Raw genomic sequence first — 20,732 nt, 5'->3', positions numbered from 1 at the left:
CTCTTTTAAGAGATACACATTCCTGGAAGAGATAAAGAATATAAGTATTACTCCATAGTAGAAATGTTCCTGCATCCTTGATTATGCAGTTCATTACCGCCTGCTCTTCTCATGATCATTCCACTCCTATTTGCCATGAAACTTCTTCTCTGCTTCATGCCCTCCCACCCTCCTACATGCCAGTTGTCCCTACAAACTCTGATCCCCTTATCTTCTCAGGCAGAGTAGTCTAAGCATTAAATCTCTTAATATTACACCCATTTTAAGTCTTCATCTCCCATTATATAATCAATCTCTCTCTCCACCATGAGAACATTCTTTACTGGGATTTCCTCCCAACCTAGATTTACTCTTTCCCATTTCCATCGCACCTTTTGCCATATCAATCTTTGTCCTGAAAGTCTTCTTCTAAGAGAATACAGGAGTTATTTATTCTAAATTATCTTTTTACCATTGACTGGATTAGGGTACATCACACATTTCCCTCTATGTTCTTTATCCCTTTCCTCTTTTATGCACCTTCCTATTCTACAGTTCAGTCTCATAAAAATCAGATTCCCTTCTGGGTGGGTTTTTGTGAAGTTTAGTTCGTGGTGTTTCAAGTCTGCTTCTTCACCTTCAGCTTTTCCATTAAGTTCTGCTTTCACAATTGTCTTAATGGTTTCTATTCCTGTTTTGTTGTTTTTTAGCCAATAGATATCTTTCCTAGCTTTCCTCCCCCTTTTTCCTCCTTGGAACAATTTATTTCCTCACACCTTCCTTGGTTGTTGTTTTTATATTTTATTTTCTTGTTGGGAGTATTTGTAAAGCAAATAATTTGCTTCCATCTGCCTTTTTTTTCCTTGTAAGAATGTTTCAAATACATTTCTTTTATTGAATGACCATCTTTTTCCCCCTGATGATTATAAGTTCAGCTTTTTCACGTTGAGCTCCTTCGTTTTTTACATATTCCATTCTCTTCTGTAGTTTCTTGTTGGTGTATAAATCTTTTGTTATTTGAATTTCTTTTTCTTTATATTTGTATCTTTCTTCTGGTCTTTTGCAGAATGTGTTGCATTGGAGTTATTAAATACAACCACTATGTTGGGTCTTGGGAGTTTTCAGCATAGACTTTTTTTTCCTGGATGTAACATATGGATTCCTTCTATAATTTTAAAAGTTCTTTATTTTGAGTTCCAAATTATCACCTTTCCCCACTCATTGAGAAGGCAAGCAGTTTGCTAACCTATGAACTTTTTCAATTGGCACTTTATTTTCTCTCTTTAGAAGTTACGGGCAGTTTTCTTGTATTATTTTTTCTATTATGGTACTTGGTGACTTGTGCTTTTCTGTGACACCTATAATCCTTAAATTGTTTCTGTATGTCTTTGAGATCAATGTTATGCTTAGAGATATTTTAATGTTATTGCTTTTCGCCCAGACTATCTATCCTTCATTCTTTACTTATATTTCCAATCATTCATTCTGTTTCTTTGATGAGATCTGCTACTATGAATTCAAGGTTTTCTATTCTGCCAATCAATTATTTTTGCTGTGCAGATCATATGTTCTGCTCTCATTATTCTCTCTTGTACCTTTCGGGAGTCATCATGGTTCCATGTATTCTTAGTAATCTATAGGGTCCTATCACATGTTGATTTATTTTCCTTCATCTTGCAATATTTATTTAGGGATTGGTTTAGATGATCTAGGGCCCATATTCCCTTCTATTATTAATATCTGTTGGTTTATCTGCTTGTGCTCAAGGTTTTTGATTGCGTTTTCTTCTTGCCAAATTAGTAATTTGACTTTTCCCCTTCTATTCCTCTATCACTGATGTTCCTTTTTTATGATGTTTCCTCTGGGGGATGGTTTTGAAGCTATTAAGCTAAGGAATCCATTTTTTCACTGGCCTCAGTTTCTGCCCCAAGTGACTTTTCAGAGGGCAATAACCTCAGCTAGATACCAGTCTTCTTTCCTTCAGGCTTGTTAAAGCCCCTCTTCCCTCTGTTTCCCCTGTTCCCAACAGTGGTTCCCTGCCTCAGTTCCCTCTACTTTTTAGTTTTTCTGACTGAATGCTACTGAGGTAGCAGCAGTCCAAACTCCTATGCCTGTCTTTCCTTTGCAAGTAGCTGGGCAGAATTGAGGTTTACTGCTTCTTGCCAGACTGGTGGAGTAAGGGCAGTGGCAGAATATATTAGGGAAATTCTTCAGTGGGTCCCACAGCACAACCTGGCATCTCCTGCTGAACTATGGAGCCTGGTGGGGAAAGGAGGGGCTGAGGGAGCAGGTTAGAGATTAGTGTTCTCTGTTAATTTTTAAGGCTGTTCTTTATTTGGTGCTTCTTAGCTTCTAGGTCCGTAGAGACAACTGTAATTGCTTTATCCGTTGTGCTTAATTGCATTTCTTTTTTTTGGGAGGAGGGTCTGTCAATCAGGTTTGGAGAAAATGTCTTATCTTGGGTCATGTGACTGAATTGTTCAAATGCCCTACTTAGCCCTGTAATAACTATTCCCATTATTGACTATTATCTCAGGGCTATGCAAGTGGGTGGCCTTACTTCTGGGAATCATGGTCCAGACTGGGTCTGCAAAAAAGGAAGGTCTATCTACCCTTGGGCATTGTGGGTGGACCTTAGTTTTGGCTAGCTGGTCCTAGCAGAGGCCATGCATTTTGGCAGCTTTGTTTCAGAAAGAATAGACATACTTGAGAAGGCACTGCAGGTAGGATTGGACACAGACCAGGTCTTGTCTGGTACAAGGATGTGTTTGCATGTTGGGTTAGGGTGGTGTAGTAATGGGTTTTGGTGCTGTTGGGTCAATTCAGGAGGACAGAAGCAGGATCTTTGGCTTGGTGATAAAACCAACAATCTTAGAATATACCCAGAAGTACATTAAATATGTAAAACACACAGTAATGCTTTTAACAATGAATATTAATTGTCCTAAGGATGAAAGTTTAAAAGGACAAATCCATTCACAAATTTAAACTCTTAAAAAATCGTTTTATTGATTCTTTACCATACAAAATTTATTCAAATTACATCCATTTGAAGTGGTAAGATCACAGCTAGAGAACAGGTCATCCTGTAACAAATCTATTTACAAAACCCATCATAAAAGCTTTTTTTTAACTTTTTTTTTTTTTACATTATTTTACATGTTACCTTTTTTAAACTAACATACAACACAAAGCTCAACTGATTAGTATTATTTTTGCCTATTCCTTCTTTGGGAGAAGGATTTACTTTGTACAAAATGGTATATCCTCTGCAAAAAAAAAAGTTCACAACCTGACCATTTCTATTCTTTTTTACTCTCCATTAATCTCCCTATGCGTTCCTCCTTCCTCATTCACATGTTCATTTGGAACTCAAGTTTTCTTTTTCCACAGAGCTAAAGCTTTAAATACTGCAATTTTATTTACAGATCTACATCTTAAAAAAAACCAACAACAACAAACTAACTAAACCAAACACTCTTAAAAAATTACAAACCAGCTAGAAAATATTCTGGCAGTGTTTACAAATTAATTTCTATTATTATACAAAATGGCTAGATGACTAAATGTGAATAGACTACATTAGCAACTTAAATAAAACCTTCACTATGCACATATTTGTACATATAAACACACACTTAACACTGTTTGACAGCTCATAATGTGTTGCCCTTTATACAATTTTATATTCTAAGGCTCACTCAGTCAGAATTTGCACACAAGTAACTTAACTTTTAGCCATTTCAGATGTGAGCTTTTGTTTTTATAGCAGCAACTCAAGGGTACCAGAAAACCTGCAATACAGAGTACTCAAAAGTAAATAATAAAAAATACTGTAGTACTAACCCACTGTATTTGCCAGATAGGATGATAAAGTTAAAACAACTTGCAAACAAAAATACAACATGGGACACTTAATTCATGTACATCAAATGAGCCTATGAATTGGAAAAAAAATCTTACACACAAAGGAACTTTTAAGACGTATTAGGATTCCTCTCACTTTTAAAACAATAAATATGGTATTATATTACCAAAAGGATTAAAAAAATAAACAATCCAGTCAGGTGATACTCACTGTTTAAAACTTTGGGAAAAGTCAGCTTTGCGCTGCTGGCAAAGAGAATTACACAAAGCTGGAAGCAGAGGCAGCTAACCAGATGAGATAAATATGGTCTATGGAAAAAAGCTTGGCATAAATTGTTTCCTTTACAGGAAAAAAAAAACCCACAGTGCATTTCCAGTAGGCACTTAACACAAAGCTTCCCTCCCCACATCCCACCCCCCCCCCCCCTACCCCTCCTCTCTACGTAGTACCACCACCAATCATTCTGTACCAGGTCCAAGGTGTGTGGGGGTAAGAACACACACTGTGCATCTTTGTTCTGCATTTTTTTCCCTTTTCAAATATACACCCACACATACGTACACAAGTATTTTAAGGTGTTGGTCACTTTTATGACTCCCCCACCACTTTGCATATTATGGAATTCTGTCTATAGTCAACTCCAAGGTAAGGTTCTTTTCAAATTTTACCAAGGGATTTTTTTTGTTAAAGTGTTTATCAAGTGCCCATGTGCCCAAGCACTATGTCAGGCATACAAAATATCAATTTCACTGTTCATTCTGAGGTTCTTCCTAACTATTATAATTCTCCCCCCATAATCTGTCTAGAATAGATGATGGGAGAATTCTCAGCACTCAGGGAATGGAGTTTGAGGTACAATGGAACCAAGACAAACTCTGAACTACAAGTCTGGCTGTGAAAGAATATAGGTTTCCATCTGGAGATGGGAAAGCATACTTGGATATTCACCCAAATGAAGCTAACACAACCCCCCCACCTCCCAAACTTGGACACCATTCCCTGAGAATAAATAGGGAGAATTCTACCACACCTTAACTAATACTGCCTTATTTGCCTTGACTCCCTTCAATCCATGATACTCCCTCGTAAGTAAGAGGGAACAGGATTTGGACCAGAGCTACTGCTGGACCAAATACCTTTTATGATTACTTACTAGCTAAAGTAAATATTGTTCGGCCTCCTGGGATGGGAATGTCATTCTTCCTACAGAGGTCTCCTTCTGACCCCATCCCTAGGAGTGGTGTCCCTGAGTGTGATGCAAGAGAGCCCTTTCTTGTGGTTATTGGCAGACAAAAAACCCCTAAATGAAGCAGTTCTTCTCAGCCTCTACTTTGAACTGCTGTATCCATGGATCTGGCACTCCCTTTCTGCAGGTGGCCCAAGGCATTAGTATCCAATACTGATTCACCCCCAGTCCTGCATTCCACAGAGAAAGGACCAATGTGAAACAAGGCCTACACAGCACTGGGATCACACAGGTTTAGAAACTTTGCTCAGCAGCAGCAGTTCTTACCAGCTTTGCCCCAAGCTGGAAGGAATTAGTAGAAACTGCTTCAAAGTAAACAATTAAATTGAAATGGTGATGGGTGCCCACAGAAAGGCTTTAAAAAAAAAAAACAACCAATAATTCCTAAGTGGCCATGTGCTACAAATAAACTTTAAAAATACAAATAGAATGGGGATTTTATGGGAGCACCTAAAAATCCACAATTGCTTGAAGTGGCAGAAATTGAATACATCTCATCTATATTTGCAACATATTATATGGAACACTTCAAACCAAAGGCATAATAGGGCATTAGTATTTCTTACCTCATACCAAACAAATAGTACATAGCTTAAACCAAGTTAGGACCACAATTCAAATATTCCTAGGAAGAGTTGAAGAAATCCATTTTCATACTTTTGTATGACTTCAAGTTTATGCTTCCTGCAGTTCCATTCCATATTAGCAGACCCCAAAGACATGCATTCTACAAAGAAGGCACGGCTTGAAATGCTATTAAGGAAGATTGCTGTTTGCAAGCGGACCACGTGGTTCTGGCCCTTCTCTACCAGCCCATTTATCAGGCACAGTGGCCACCTGGGAAGGGAGGGAAGGCGGGCAGGAGAGGGCAAGGTACAGCTACTTGATTGCACACGTTCCCACCTGCTGTTTCATCCACGAGATTTTGGAGCCTAGGGCAAAGCAAGGCTTTCCCAAAAGGAGCCTGCCACTGTGCGCTTATTCAATATTTAGAAAAAAAACTTAGTAAAATGTCAGCTTTGTTGTGAAGTTGTAGTTTACTTCGTGATAATATTCTTGAAGGAAGAAGGTGGCAAGGGACAACACTGAAGGACAGATGTTCTAGTTCCATGATAAAAAAATATTGGTTTATATATAGAGAGAATTCACACAAAACAATCAACTGCACATAAAGTCCTCCACCAATGGAAGTTTTTCTAAATCATAAGCGTCAAAGAGATCACTGATGCCTTCTTCTTCCCCAAGGCTGAGTAGGTAGTCTTCTTGGATCAAAGGAGGCAGTAAGTTCACAAATGGTCCTTCTAGGTTTGAAGGAATTTGGTCCTCAGTCTGCTGGAGCAGATTAGTTGGAGAAGCCAAGGGAGAAAGGTTTGCCATAGAAATGGAACAATCAGCATGTCCTGAGTTGGTTGAGGCCAAGTCTATAAATTAAGATAGACACATCACAATAAAAGGAAGACTTCTGTTATGCTTCCTCATCTATTTTAAATTAAACAAAATGCCCTATTACAACTGAAGGCAAACAACTTTAAAGATTAGAAACTAAGTTCGTTTCGGCTGACAATTAGTAATTTTAAAAATAAATGTGGTGTAGCGGACAGAGTGCCAGGCCTGATGTCAGGAAGACTTGTCTCCCTCATTTCAAATTCAGTCTCAGACATTAGCTATTCGACTGTCTGCCTCAGTTTCCTCATCTGTAAAATGAGCTGAAGAAGAAAATGGTAGACCCCTAAAGTATTTTTGCCAAGAAAAACCCAAATCCGGTCATGAAGTCAGACATGACTGAATAAAAAAAAAATAAGCCAAATGACCCTCTGCAAAAACAACATTAAGGCTGGCTCCAACACTTTAACCCCCAAATCATGTACCTTTGCTATATCATTTGCTGGAGAATTATTATATTGTACTTGAACCTCTTCAGAGATAGTCTGAAAGGGATGAGGTAGGCAGTAGTCTTGACCATTAACTGTGACCAAGACTGGCAGGAAATTAGCAACCAAAGCCTGTCTGAACCTTGACACTGAGTTCACATGCTTCTGCCAGTCCCACCAAGGTTTTATGTCACAAACAAGGAGGTGCGTGCTATTGTTACTACTGGCCCAGGGACATAAGGAAGATGTGTAAGAAATGCATAGGAAAGGATAAGAAGCTGAGTAGATGGGATCAGACTTTAACCCAGCACAACTTACGGTTAGATGCACCAGTTTTATGGGAAAAAAAGAGTTAAGGACAGGATCTGTTTGTCTTAAAGATGATGTAGGTACATTTTTAATATATAAGAAAAAAAAAAGGGAGAGGGTAATGAAAAGGTTAAGGTTCAGAAGAAAACGGAATAATTTAGGAAAAATAATTATTCTTATGAACATTTTAATCTTTTATACCCTTCTCATCTCTGCTGAAAAAAAAATTCAGTTCTCAAAAATAAACCTCTTCCTGCACAACTTTTCCATTTTATTTCTCTTGGACTTCTGCTCTCTAGCACGATAACAAACGGGGACATGGTCAAATACAGCAGATAAGCTGCTCCTTTTCAAATGGGAGGAAGTTTTCCTACCTACTTCAAAGGTGGTCAGCAGCAGAATTTGGGAACAGAATATGCAGTTCTATCACCAAATAAGGAAGATTGAATCTATGATTCCTTGAATTGAATCAATTAGAATGATAGTGTAAAAATAAATTTTAACCCCCACTTCCAAAAAGGTATTTATTTTCCTCTCTATGCTTCTGTTTCCTAAGCCTAGACTTACAGAACCGAAACAGGATTCTCAATGAATTAATCTTCACATCAAGTTTCTAAAGGATTGCAGAACAAAAATTGTTACCTTTGGAACTGGATTTGGGAATATTCCCATTGTGGTCTTGGTTGTAGGATTTTACTGGACTGTGTGTTTCATTCTCTTCTGGACACAGGTAAACTTCAATGGGTCCTTGGTTACTTGATAAATGTATTTGTAGGCTCTACAAATATGTAAAAAAAAAAGTCTACAGTAAGAGGTGAAACTGGCAATTTTCCCAACTAAACTTCATTATGGTTTCATCACAGAAGCAGAATAACTGGCAATAATAAGCATGTGTCTGAGGTCATAACATAATTGAGAGATATTCTACCTCCTTCAGGCTTTTATCAAGATTTCAGAAAGAAATAAAACATATGCTTTCATAGACTTTTGAAAAGAGTGCCACTAGTGAAGTTTTAGGAACTGTGTTTTTGAATTACCATCACTTATCTATTATATATTAAAAGGTCCATCTTATTAGTGTTACAATAAAAACATTCTTAGTAGTATATACTTTAAAATAGGGACCAACTGTACTGAATGAGCAAAGGATGGTATTTCCAAGTGGCAATAAAGAGAATGCAGTGCACACTTTCATGTGCCATTAAGTTTTTTAAAAAATAAAATTTATCTCTAGAAATGGAAAAAAATAGTTAACAAACCTTCCTAAGTTTAAGGGTTCTTAGTTCAAGGGGTAGATTTAGTTAATATGTGTAAAGACAGAAAATACTCCTATATTTCTTCAAATATTTAACTAAATCCACTCTTGAACTAAAAGCCCTTTATCTTTTCTTTTTCTAATTTTAAAAAACGACCCAAAAAAACTATTTCCTTTACTTCCCACATGCACCCCCCCCAGAAAGAAAAAGAAAAACAAAACCCTTGTAATAAATATGCAGTGTCGAGCAAAATAAATTGCCGCATTGACTATGTCCCAAAAAATATCAGACAGATTATTATTGGTTAACTCACAAAACCCTCAAGACAAATTCACACCTCCTACCGCAAGCCAGGAGAAATAGCAAGTATTCAGGAGAAAATGATGTACTGATTTTCCCATTTCGTGAGTTTAAGAAAATATTTATAGCTGAAAGCTTTGCAACAACAGGAATTTTTAGTCTCGTCCTTACCTCTAAGGGATCAGGCACTTCAAGTCTTGTTTCTGGAGGGGCTTTCACAACTATAACAGTTTGGTCTTTAAGGCCACTAATTTTTCGGATATCTTGATATGTAACATAAGCTAATGTGATAAGTGTTAAAGAAATCTTACCAAAAACTGGCAAAAGGAACCCAATGAAAGACAACAAATCTAACAACATCACTACAAAAAGCACAATGTTTTACTTCAATTATACCAGTGAATCTATCTTGGCAATTTGATCATCATCATGATTGGCTCCCACGTGATTTTTTTTTCCATTCAGAACTGTGTTATGTATGAGTCACCTGTTATTTTTCAAAGGAAGATATTATCAAAGACTTGCTGTGATCAAGTCATCTTTTACTTACTGTTAGTGGGAACTACTGGAGGTGGAGAGTGTTGGTGAGATTATTATAAAGATTTCAAGGTAAGCAAGGATTAGCCATTTTTCCTAGGGAGGGGGGAAAAAAAATCCCAAAACCACCTTAATAGCTAGGCAAAGCTGGCAGTTGGGCTGGAACAAGTGTGAACAGGTAATTGGACCCCAGTGGGTATCACTATCTCTAGGCTTTACAAGTGGGCTAAGAGAAAACACAACCAAAGTGGGAACCTGGTGGGAGGTGATACTTGGGGGTGCCAAGCTTTGAAGTCAAGAGACCTACAGGCCTAGAAGTATCACAACAAATGGTGATGGAGTAGAATTTCATCTAAAGAAAATGCCAGCCCAGTTTTCCCTTGAGCTGTTCCCTACACCCACAGCCTCCCCTCCTCTCCTCACACTCACTCCTGCTTGTTGAAATTGTTCTCCTCCAAAAGTCATCTTAAATGCCACCTCTTCCACAAAGGTTTCCCTGATTTCCCCAAGTAGAAAACAATCATTTTTTTTTACCACCTTGGGCCCCACATAACATTTTGCTTGCAATCTCTTTAATCATGTATCAATTATTATCATAGGTTACTTGCTGTACATGTTATATCCCAACACTACTAGAGTGGTGGATTCCCTGGTGACAGGGACCATGTCTTATGTGTTCTATCTAACACAATGCCCTGCACACAGTGGACCCTTTAAAAAAATTCTTTGTTGAGCTGAACTGATAAGAGGCTATTGAGGGGTGGGTAAGGCTGGGATTAATAGGCACCACTAGGAATCATTTTGAATGTTGATTACTATCTCTGGATGAGACGTCTTCAACCTATGAACTCAATTTTGTCCTCTATAGTTTACTTTATCCTTTTGTTTGCTTTTATTTTGGGGCAGGGGGGGATGAGGAATAATACAAACTCTGTCTCAAGAAAACTAAGAGGGAAAAAACATGTTATCCATGGTCCTAACAGTAATGCAAGGGCATCTTGGGAATACTATAGAAGCTGCATAAATCCAGTGGAGGAAACATGGCAGGAGAGAAAGAGGAATCTCTGCCTTGGCAGTTTTGGGGTATGGTCTTAAGAGAGGAAGGGAAACCTCAGGAAGGATGGTCTGGGGTTCAGCTGTGAGGGCCACACTGCTTCTGTCAAGGGCTCTTTCTTTTCACTGGCCAGTTCTGATTAGCACTGAGAAGATCAAGGAGTGCCACGGCAGGCACATTTTTTAATTGCCACATGTGATAAAAGCTTATATAATAAATAAAATAAACTTCACCCACAATTATTCAGTCTGCTGTAGGAAAGGAAATTTCAACATATTTGTCAATAAGTTATACAAAATTGGCAACAGAAATAGAAAATTGAGGTGAATTCTGCAAACACACTCTAAACATATGAACTTGAAAGGTCTTTCCCTCTAGCCTGTTCCTGAATTTGCTCCATTAAGGTCAGCAACCTGCAGTGAGCTTTTTACATTTACAATAAAATGCTGAGAAGGAGAATGTAGATGACAATGCAATTGCAGCTATCACATGTCCTGAAAGGCTGTTCATCAGGTACTGAGCAGCTCCTCTGGGATTTGGCACAAAAAATAGAGGAACTGGAACAATCCTTGTAGGGGCTACTCCATCCAGGTCATTACTGCCAACAGATCCAGCTCGGCTATTCTCTATCTCACTAATAATCACCCTTTCTTCTCAGCAGACTACCTTGCATAGAGAGGATACCATAAATGTTTAATTGAATTAGTGACGAACAATTGACACAAAAAACACTATCAAAATCCTTTCCAAAATTATTCTATATTGAAAAAATAGATGCTTCCCTAGTTTCAGTAAAAGGCAACTAAGACATTTCCCTTCTTAGGCCCATAAACATGACAGTTAAATGCAACTACAACATAATGTTTTATTTCCCCACTGACAAAAGTTAAGTGTCAAATAATCAAAGTTTAGGTTGAAATAAATCTTGGGACAACTAAAGTCCCATCAATTTTGCTTTCTATTAATTAAACATTAAAACCTTTTTCCCCAATTAGTAACACGCAAAAAAAAAAAATCTCCTGGCTATGTCTGGAAGCAATAATTTGCACTTTCATTAAGATGCAGAAACATGAGAAACAAGTTTTCATGAGACATCAGTTGGGATTTCTCTCTATGACACTGCTGCCTTTTAAAAGGCAACCTTTGAATCAATGCCTTCCATCTTTAATGGCATGATAGTATCCTTTCCCTGTGTTTTTTCAGCCCTTTTATTCCCCAATCACATTTAGGATTATAATGTCCTAATGGCTACAACACTGAGCAAAGAAGAATCTAGAACGTCAACAGTGTCAGGGACTCACCAAAATTTTGTGAAACACATTAAAGTTAAATCTAATGCAAAGCTGTCATCAAAATTAATATTGTTGCATTAATTTCTTAATAATAACATGACTCTATACTATAAAAAAGTTAGTGAGGTAGTACATCCCAATTACTTGCATGTATATGGGCTGTTTCTAATAAGAATTCCTCTGAATTTCTCTTAAAAAACACCGATGCTATGTCTAAACTATCTCTTACTGGGATCAAGAAAACATTTTTACACATTTTCCTTATTTTCCAAATCAAGTTAGCTACTGAACAATACACACACACACACACACACACACACACACACTCACTCACTCACTCACTCACATTCAATCTCTCCTCCCACCATGAACACAGTTATTTCTGCATTAAACTAAAAGAAATCTTTAGCATAATCTAGAATCCTTTAACTCTGGACCCTGTCTTACTGGAACTCTAGAACAGATATAAGCCAACTCACTGGGCTGCAGTAAAGGATATTTTTGATTTTCTGAATCTTCTGTTAACAGCTTAAGGTCCAGGGTGCAGCTTTGAATCAGATCATCGAGCTTCTTCTCTTCCTGGCTGAGCTCTGTCACTTCCTTTGACAAACCTTGACACTGAGCCAGCATGCCCCCATCATCAGAGAGACTGCAGCCCCTAGAAATTAAAAGAGATTATTTTGCACAACTATTCATAAAACTTCATAAGACCAGGGGGTAGGGGAAACCCTTGGGAGTGGAATAGAAGTGGTAGTGGTTCATTTGATAAGCATTCCTGACAAGTACAGTATAAAGAAAGCTTATACTTTGTAAGCCAAGTTTTAAAAAGAACATCTATACAAATTTCTACATAAATGCAGCCCTACAGTTTTCACTGCAAAATCGCAACAGAAGCATGATCATTATTATTATTTTTTTGAATATTTTTTCCTTCGGAAGAAGGCCTGAACTAAAAGGAAAACAGGACAAAACCATCTGACTTAAATAAACACTCATAACAGAAACAGAAAGCAAGAGATTATTTGATCAAGAAGTAGACCAAAATATCCCAATCAAAAACTGGATGATTCCAACTTTAAGTTGTATTCTACAAAGAGCAGTTTACCAAGACAATCAATGAAGTCACCAGTAATTGACATGAAAAAGAAGGGTGAGGTCAACAGATAATGAGAAAGTCTAACACTCAATAGGTGTCTTCTCTCTCTGTCTCTGTTTCCCCCTTCCAGCCAAATGGACAAAAATGTTCCACTGCTCTAGCTTCTTTCAGGCACCAGAAAGAGGTCTAGCATATCACCTTCGAAGCATTATCTTGTAAAAGCCAAGTAATAAATTAATTCCTACCTCCTAGTGCTTAAAATGATTTAATGCTTTTCTCCTTTCTGTTCAGGTATTCTATGAGTAATTCACAAAGGTTACTATCATCTTTTAAGTCATGATGTAGCCTTGTCAAATGGGCACATGATGTTAAGTGCTGTCATACCTCTCATTTTACAGACAACAAAACTAAGGGATAAGAATTGAGAATTCTGGCCAAAATCAGACAATTAAGAAAAACAAAGACCTAAACAAAGCCACAGAGTCACTGAACAATGACACAGGCTTGGTTAATTTGATGTGTATATAGTTGACACAAGCCACAATTTATTTCCTACTTCTATTTTCAGAGGATCAAAAGGACAAATATGTGTATCCACCTCATGGATCACATATGCAAGCACACACACATACAGTCACTTGTCGTTCAAGAATAAATACTGGTTGGTATTTGAGACAGCACTGTTTATTTCAAAGATTTCCCTACTCTAGGCTAATCAAATAAAAGTTCTTCTATCTGTGATATTACTTAAATAAAAAGCCCATTTTTCTTTTTACCTTTAAGATTATTTGGGCTAAGAAACTAAGTAGATGGTGGGAGATGATGAATCAGGAGTATGGAGTGGAGGGAAAGAAATGGAATGATATGAATGGAGAAGTTGAGTCTGAAAGAAAAGCTACTGCCATTTAAAAACTATTCCCCACAGTGACAGGGACTGATACTCACATCCACTGTACGTTGTTTTTAGATTTCTTCTTAATGAGGTGGATGCCTTCCAGAACATTGGTGATATCATAAATCCTCCTCTTTTGCACCTTAAGCACTTCAGCTGCCTTGTTCAAATCCAAGACCCCATCTGGGGATTGGCTCAATAGCTGAATGAACTTCTTGGTGAGCAGACCAAGTGACGTATCATACCGTGTTTTTTCTGAGGGAGATTTTGGAGCTTGAAGAAAAACAAAAACCGAACGGGTAGGGGATGGGGGTGAGGGTAAAGAACTGAAGGGTTCCTCTGCAATGAAGCAAGCCTTCTTTCCCATTCCAGCACAAGTTAGCATCCAAAGCACAGTATTTTTTTTTTTTTGCAAGTTACACATAGTAAAGTTTTGGAATAAAAAAGATAGGGTAGCAGAAAATTTCTAAAAGAGATTAAAGCACCTTACATTCAGAGGGTATGTGTGTGTGTGTGCGTGCGTACATCTTCTGAAGCCTCACTATTATATTGCTGTGGAGTTGATACCCTAAGTAGCATCGTAATATGTAAAACTGTATTCCAAGTAATTCTGTGATTTTTAGCAAATAATTCACTTCCAACAGGACCCAATACCCACTCAAATTATATTTAAGTCTACACTATGGTGAGTTATATTATAATCAGGTTTTACTGAATTTTTTCACATTTGCAAAGTTTTTGAACAAGACTTCGCATTTAAGGGACATCAGAGGCTATCTAGTCTAGAACCCTCATTTTACAGATGGGAAACAGGTCCAGAAGTATTAAGTGACCTGCTCAAGGTCACACAGGGAATAGGGATCAGAGATGGAATCTGAACTCAAGATTCTCTGACTCCAAATCCAGTGTAACGTCTACTGTACCATAAATTAAATTAGAAAACATTAATCATCTATGTGCAAAGTACTGTATTAGAATAATTTATCCACCAAGTCTCCCAGGTTTAGGTCAAGGATTCCATCTTAAATATTACTTGGGTAGTTGACTTCATGACTCCCTCATGAAGATAACAAGATCTTAAGGAACCTTAGGAGTGACATAATCCAATCTTCTCATTTTATATTTAAGAAAACTAAAGTCAGAGGGAGTCTAAGTGACTTACTCAAGATTACAGAAGTAAATAAGCCTCAGAAGTGTGATCTGAACTCAAATGCTTAATCAAGAGAGACAACGCCTTTTCTATTCAACCAGACAGACCAACTTGGCTTCTACTGTCAAATGACTTCCTTGAGTCCCCTCCCTAGTCTACCCAATTTTTCTTTCTCCCATTTTTAAGTGGGTGACTGTGGGATGAAATTTAGAATCAGAAGACAATTTAGTCCAACATCAGCTTACAAAAGAGGAAACTGAGGCCCAGGCAACTGAAGTCACTTTGCCCACGATCATGCAGGTAGCAGTAACTACGGTAAACTTTACTTTTCTCTGTCAATTCTAATGCTACCTAGCTACAGAATCAATGTGTAGGGAGCTGCTCATCTTGATCTGGTTAGTCTCAACACCAATTATATAAAATTAAATTTGATTGCAGAACAGTGCCAAACATATTTTATAATTTAGGTTGAAAATGTAACTGTACACTGCAGTAAAGATCTTGAAATGACATAGCATCCATGCACAGACATATACTCAGCAGGTTTCACTTGGAAAATTGTGGGCACTTTGGGGGTGGGGGGGAAGAGGACAGAAATAGAAAGATTAAAAAGAATGAAATACGTGCCAAAATTATTCCAAATTTTGCACTCTCTCAGCCACATGCTGTGAAAATTGGGAGTCCTACACCAAAAAGAATAATGAATATTTCCTTACTTTTTGGACTATCTGGACTTCTTACTGCGGCTCTTCCTTTGCCTTTGGGGGTTTTTAGACCATCTGAGAGAAACTGATGACCACTTTCTCCTAGCTCCAGCCTTCGCTTTGCCTATAAGAAAGTACAACCATATCCATCACTGATTACATCTAAAAAAATTGAAGTAATGAATGACAAAACTCTCCCAGTTCCACAAAAGTGGAAGAGGGGGGCTGGCAGAGGGTTTAGGGGCAGTGTCAATCATTAGATTTAAGAGAAATTACAGACTCAAACTTAGGCTACAACTGAAGAAACATTGAATAACACTCACTTCCCACCATCAAACTAGAATACTAACAATAAATTCTTATTCAATTTAATAATTATTTCTGGAGTGAAAATCATATGTCCAGTACTGTGTTGGATGTTGGCAGTGACATAATTTAATTATAATGCCGACAAATTTCATAGTGACTTGCCAGTATAAAACATGCTCAATTAGATAATCACATAAAGATATCCAGCACTTATATTCAGCTGAGTTCTTAGACTTCTGAGAACCACCATTGTCTTATCTAAGATAATGTCCAATATCTAATATTGGATCCGCATTGAGGAGGACACGTAGGGCATCAATTAAGAGTAGAAATATCTCATTTTAGATTCAAATCTTACCAAGATTTTACCACAGCCCATAAAGTATGGATGGACTTTAAAATTTTTAAAAATTTAATTCAACAAACATTAAGCATCTCTAAGTATAATATACTGTATGAGGGACATACATGTTGCTTTTTTGTTTTTTAAAGTAGCTTTTGTCTTAAGTTTACAATCTAATGAAAAGATAAAAAATAACTGGTTCAAGTGATTTGATTTTTTTTTTACTGGGATTGAACAGAATCAGGTTTCATTAACTGAAATCTACAGCAGAATTGTGCAGATTTTTTCCTGTAAACAAGATCAGCACCATTTCTTACTTTTATCATCCCTATTTCAAATACAAATACTACAAGGTAGAATTGTAGTAGCATGTTTGGAAAGAGAATAAAACACCTCAACTCTTCACTCAATCACCTAAGCATTTCTATCACCACAAACCCATTTTTAATAAGTTTTCAAGGACAGGAACCTTGTTTCCTGTATATCTTTTTCCACCGACAATGCTGGCAAGTTCTGAATACTAACATCTGTCAATTCCATCAACAGAAAAGACCAATTTATGTTTACAAAGAGTTTGACATATATCTTTATACACAGACAATAAGTTTAAGTATTGTATGGGGATGTTTTCTCAATGATGCTTGTTTTTTGGAAACAAAACTCTTCTGTTCATCTATATACAAAAGCATTTGTGAAATAATTACATAACCATGAATGTTTACAATATTTTATTATATTTATAACCCAATCTCAATTGTTTATTAGAATGAAATACTTATGCTTTTATACCTTCTACAAAATTAACGCATCCTTTGCATAACTAGATGGGAATGGGTGGAAAGACTACAATACAGAGGCCTTCATCTTTACTATAGATCACTCTTCCTTTTATCTCCTCCCACCACCCTTCCCCCGCAAAGGAAGGAGGAAGTAGGGAAAAGACTCAAATGAAAGCTTTTTTCCATTTTCTTTTCCCTTACTAGGCTACAAATTTTTTATTTCCTCAGGTACTATGTTTAATTGGGAACCTCTAGTCTCTCTCTGTGTACACGCATATACACACATACACACAAAATATGGATTTTCTTATTTTTGACTTGGCATAATGATACAATAGTACTTTTAATACTATGTTCCAATAATGATTCTCATTTACAGACTAATTTATGTTTACAAAGAGTTTGCCTTACATTTTTTCATTTGATTCTTAAAGTAACCATGCATTATTAGCCCCATTTCGCAAACAAGGAAACTGATGCAGGTTCAATGAGTTGTTAATAATTGTTAGGAACTGGATTCAGGTCTTATGACACTATTTGGTGGTTTCTTTGAAAAAACAAATCTTAAAGCACTATTTAAATGCTAGTTATTGTAATTATTGTTAATTTTTATAATACACCATAGTTCTAAGCTGGTATTTACAATATAACATTAGGTTAAGCAGTCCCATAATGTCTTGTTGTAGAAATGGATTAAGAAAAATAGAATTAAGTGACCTTAAGAGATAGTCTAGTAGTCCAACCTTTCATTTTACACAGAAAGAAAACAGATCCACAGAAGTGATTTGCCCAGGGTTTTTTTTTTTTGAAGTCTTACCATTTTTAGGTTTAAAAACAAACAAAATCCACATAAATTCAAAGGTGCTTTTAACTAAACTCCTCTCAATTAACCTTATCTATATTTTAGAGATAGGAGAAAATGCATAAATCAAATATAAAATTCAGTCAGCAGTAGCCAAGACCACAATTAGGTTCCTGATCTATGATATTATATTAACATCCTAGAATCAGAGTTCAGTTGAAATTTGCATGTTGGAGCCAAAGATGGTAAAAAGAACTGCAGAATTTCAGCCTCAAGATAGTTGTGCATTTCTGCATGTATCTAAGAAGGGACTATCAACTTAATACCTGAACAGACAAGCCTTGCAGAGAACTGGGGAATGAAGCAGGTATGAGAGAAAGGGGAAAACCAAAAACGAGTTTAACAGGTGCCAGCCATGACAGGCAAGGAGGCATCTTCCAGGTGCGTGGGTGAGTAGATAGAGACAAAGCTGGAGTAGAGAAAATTATATAGTCGGGGAAAAAAGGCACATCCACAGCTAGGAAGGAGAAAATGAACTGAGCCACAATCAGACACTTTAGCAGAAGTAGGGAAAGGACACTTCTTACTTTTACCTTAACAAGAACAGGGTGGTTTTCTGGTAAACTACAAACCCTAACAAATTCTGATGATCCTAGCTAAGTGAAGCCTAGGAGAGGTGATAGGATAGCCTGGAGGCAAAATAAGGAAAAGGAAAAAGGGTACAGGTGAGAATCTGAAAGCAAAAGAAGCAATACTGCAAAATAAATGGGGAATATTTCTATTTGTTTTTAAAATTGTGAGCTTAATTACAGATGTCCAAAATGTGCATTTCAACATAAAAAGAAAGGCAAAAGGGGAAGATGATAAATAAAAAAGGAGTAGGAGAGCTAAACACCCACACTGTGTAACCCCTCACCTCTCTTATTCTGGGTATGTGGAAATCTATTCATTCTTTGGGCTGACTGACCAGCTCACTCTCACCTACACTAGAGGACTGGTCTTGCAGTTAAGAAGACTTAAGAGTTCAAATTCAATCTCAGACTAGCTGTGTGACACTGTGCAAGTCACATATTCCCTATTTGTCTCAGTTCCTAATCTATAAAATGAGCTGGAGAAAGAAATGGCAAACTACTCCAGTCTCTGCCAAGAAAACTCCAAAAGGGGTCATGAAGAGCCAAACACAACTGAAAAAAAAAAAAGACTAAAATATGGCCCTGAAAACTGTTTCCTTATACTTGAATTTTATCAGTTTAATAAGTTCTTTCTCTGCCCCTTCAAACTATCACACTGTTCATGTATAAATATATAAAAGCACCATCCTATATAACTTACAAAGTGATTAAACTTTTGTATATTTGTTCTTCTAAACTTTTCTCAATTAACAAGCTTTTATTAGTATCTCTCCTTCCCACCTCCATACGATTCCCGGTGGAAAAAAAGAAAAAACCCTTGCAAAAAATATGGATAGTCAAACAAAACAAATCCTGCATTCTCTACATCCCAAAGTGTGACCTATCCCTGTGCTCTAAATCCAAGACATTCTGTATGGTTGGGAGTAGTATGCTTCACCATCCATCCTTTGGAACTGAGGCTGGTTATTTTGTTGTTTGGAGTTCTTAAGTCTTTCAAAATTATTTGTCCTTAAATATTGTTGTTATCATTTAATTGTTCTTAGTTTTACTCTGCAGCAGTTCACACCAGTCTTATTTCATCATTCTATATATTAGTGCAATAATATTTCATTATATGAATACACTGTAATTTGTTAAGCCATTTCCCAATGGACAAACACCCCAGTAATTAGTTTCCAATACTTCCCTTAATTATTAGTAATTTGGAGCATTTTTTTCATATTACTGTTACCATGGATTTCTTTTTTTTTAAAACAGCCTCTTCATATCCTGACTATTTATCAAGTGGAGAATATAAGCCTTATAAGAGTATTTCTGCCAAAGTTCATTTTCTATCCTTTTTGTAACCAAAGTACTAACAGCCTATCTGAAAAGTCTGTCCAGTTTTTAATAAACTAAAGTTCTTTTTCTGCCCCTTCCATATCTCAAGTTCTTCATCTGTGAAAGAAGCAATACCTTATATACTTTATCACTAAACCAAGTAATTTCTTCTGTCTTGATAAGCACCAAACTTCTCTGTATGAAATAGCAGCAATTTAAAGTATATTACATGTGAAATTGAACTTTTGTAATACAGTGTTTTCCTACTTCCTGTAAAGCTTGTTTAAAAATTTTTGTGTGTATACACACATATATGCATATATAGTTAAAATTTTAAATGGTAGTTTCAACACTGTCCTGTTTTTGTCTTTCTGAACTTCTGCTTCTTTATTTCAAAAATGTTTCATTGTCAATTTTCATGTCTTCATTAAAAAACAAAAACACCCTCATTTGTCTCCCGTCAAAAAAAAGACTTATAATAAATAAGTATAGTAATGAAAAATAACTTGACACATAGGTTAAATAGGAATATTTCTCAATGTCCAGGTAGCCACTTATGTCTGGGAGAAAGACATATCAAGTTGAGAAGTTTTGTGGGAAATCAAACTTATCAAAGAATAGAATGAAACAGGTATGCTAAGCTGCTAAATAAAATTCTTGATTAACAAAGGGCAAGTATTAAGAAAAGTGAACATTATATCCCTCCTGAGTTTGATTCTGACCTCTCCCCTTAGGGACAAGGAATCAATTATCTTTGAGGATCATACCACAGAGTTCTTTTTCTTCTCCTCCCAATGAGGGTTCCTTTGCACACACATACGCACACACTCTCTCTCTCTCATCTATGCTGCTGGGGCCCCAAATGCAAAGGCTCTGAGAATCCCTATCTTGATGACTGGCATGCACATTTCGACCTCCTCCATTTTTGACTTGGGCCCCAAAGCTAAAAATTTTGATTTTAATTTTTTTTAAGAGCATATAGTCAGTAACAAA

The 20,732-nt window shown here is 36.7% G+C and overlaps 1 protein-coding gene across 4 annotated transcripts in view; it reads right to left on the bottom strand.

Moving 5' to 3' along the window:
* Positions 1 to 2,962: 2,962 nt before the first annotated feature.
* E2F3 (E2F transcription factor 3) overlaps positions 2,963 to 20,732 on the bottom strand; it is a 96,882-nt gene continuing 79,112 nt past the window's right edge. For 2 of the 4 annotated variants that reach the window (XM_069092492.1, XM_069092495.1), the window contains exons 2-7: positions 15,567 to 15,678; positions 13,754 to 13,973; positions 12,212 to 12,370; positions 9,001 to 9,115; positions 7,916 to 8,051; positions 2,963 to 6,514 (exon numbers count right to left, since the gene is read on the bottom strand). In XM_069092492.1, coding sequence (XP_068948593.1) covers positions 6,252 to 6,514; positions 7,916 to 8,051; positions 9,001 to 9,115; positions 12,212 to 12,370; positions 13,754 to 13,973; positions 15,567 to 15,678 — 1,005 coding nt within the window. In that variant the 3' untranslated portion in view covers positions 2,963 to 6,251. The remainder of the gene's footprint in view (positions 6,515 to 7,915; positions 8,052 to 9,000; positions 9,116 to 12,211; positions 12,371 to 13,753; positions 13,974 to 15,566; positions 15,679 to 20,732) is intronic. The other 2 variants (XM_069092493.1, XM_069092494.1) reach the window with 1 other exon arrangement.

This window comes from Petaurus breviceps, unplaced genomic scaffold (genome assembly GCF_028583685.1).
Source record: "Petaurus breviceps papuanus isolate PSGF00001 unplaced genomic scaffold, PetGlider_PUasm1.0 190, whole genome shotgun sequence".
In the NCBI taxonomy this organism is placed as follows: Eukaryota; Metazoa; Chordata; class Mammalia; order Diprotodontia; family Petauridae; genus Petaurus; species Petaurus breviceps.
The sequence above is the reverse complement of the archived record's forward strand: the minus strand, read 5'-3'. Positions and strand labels throughout refer to the sequence as shown.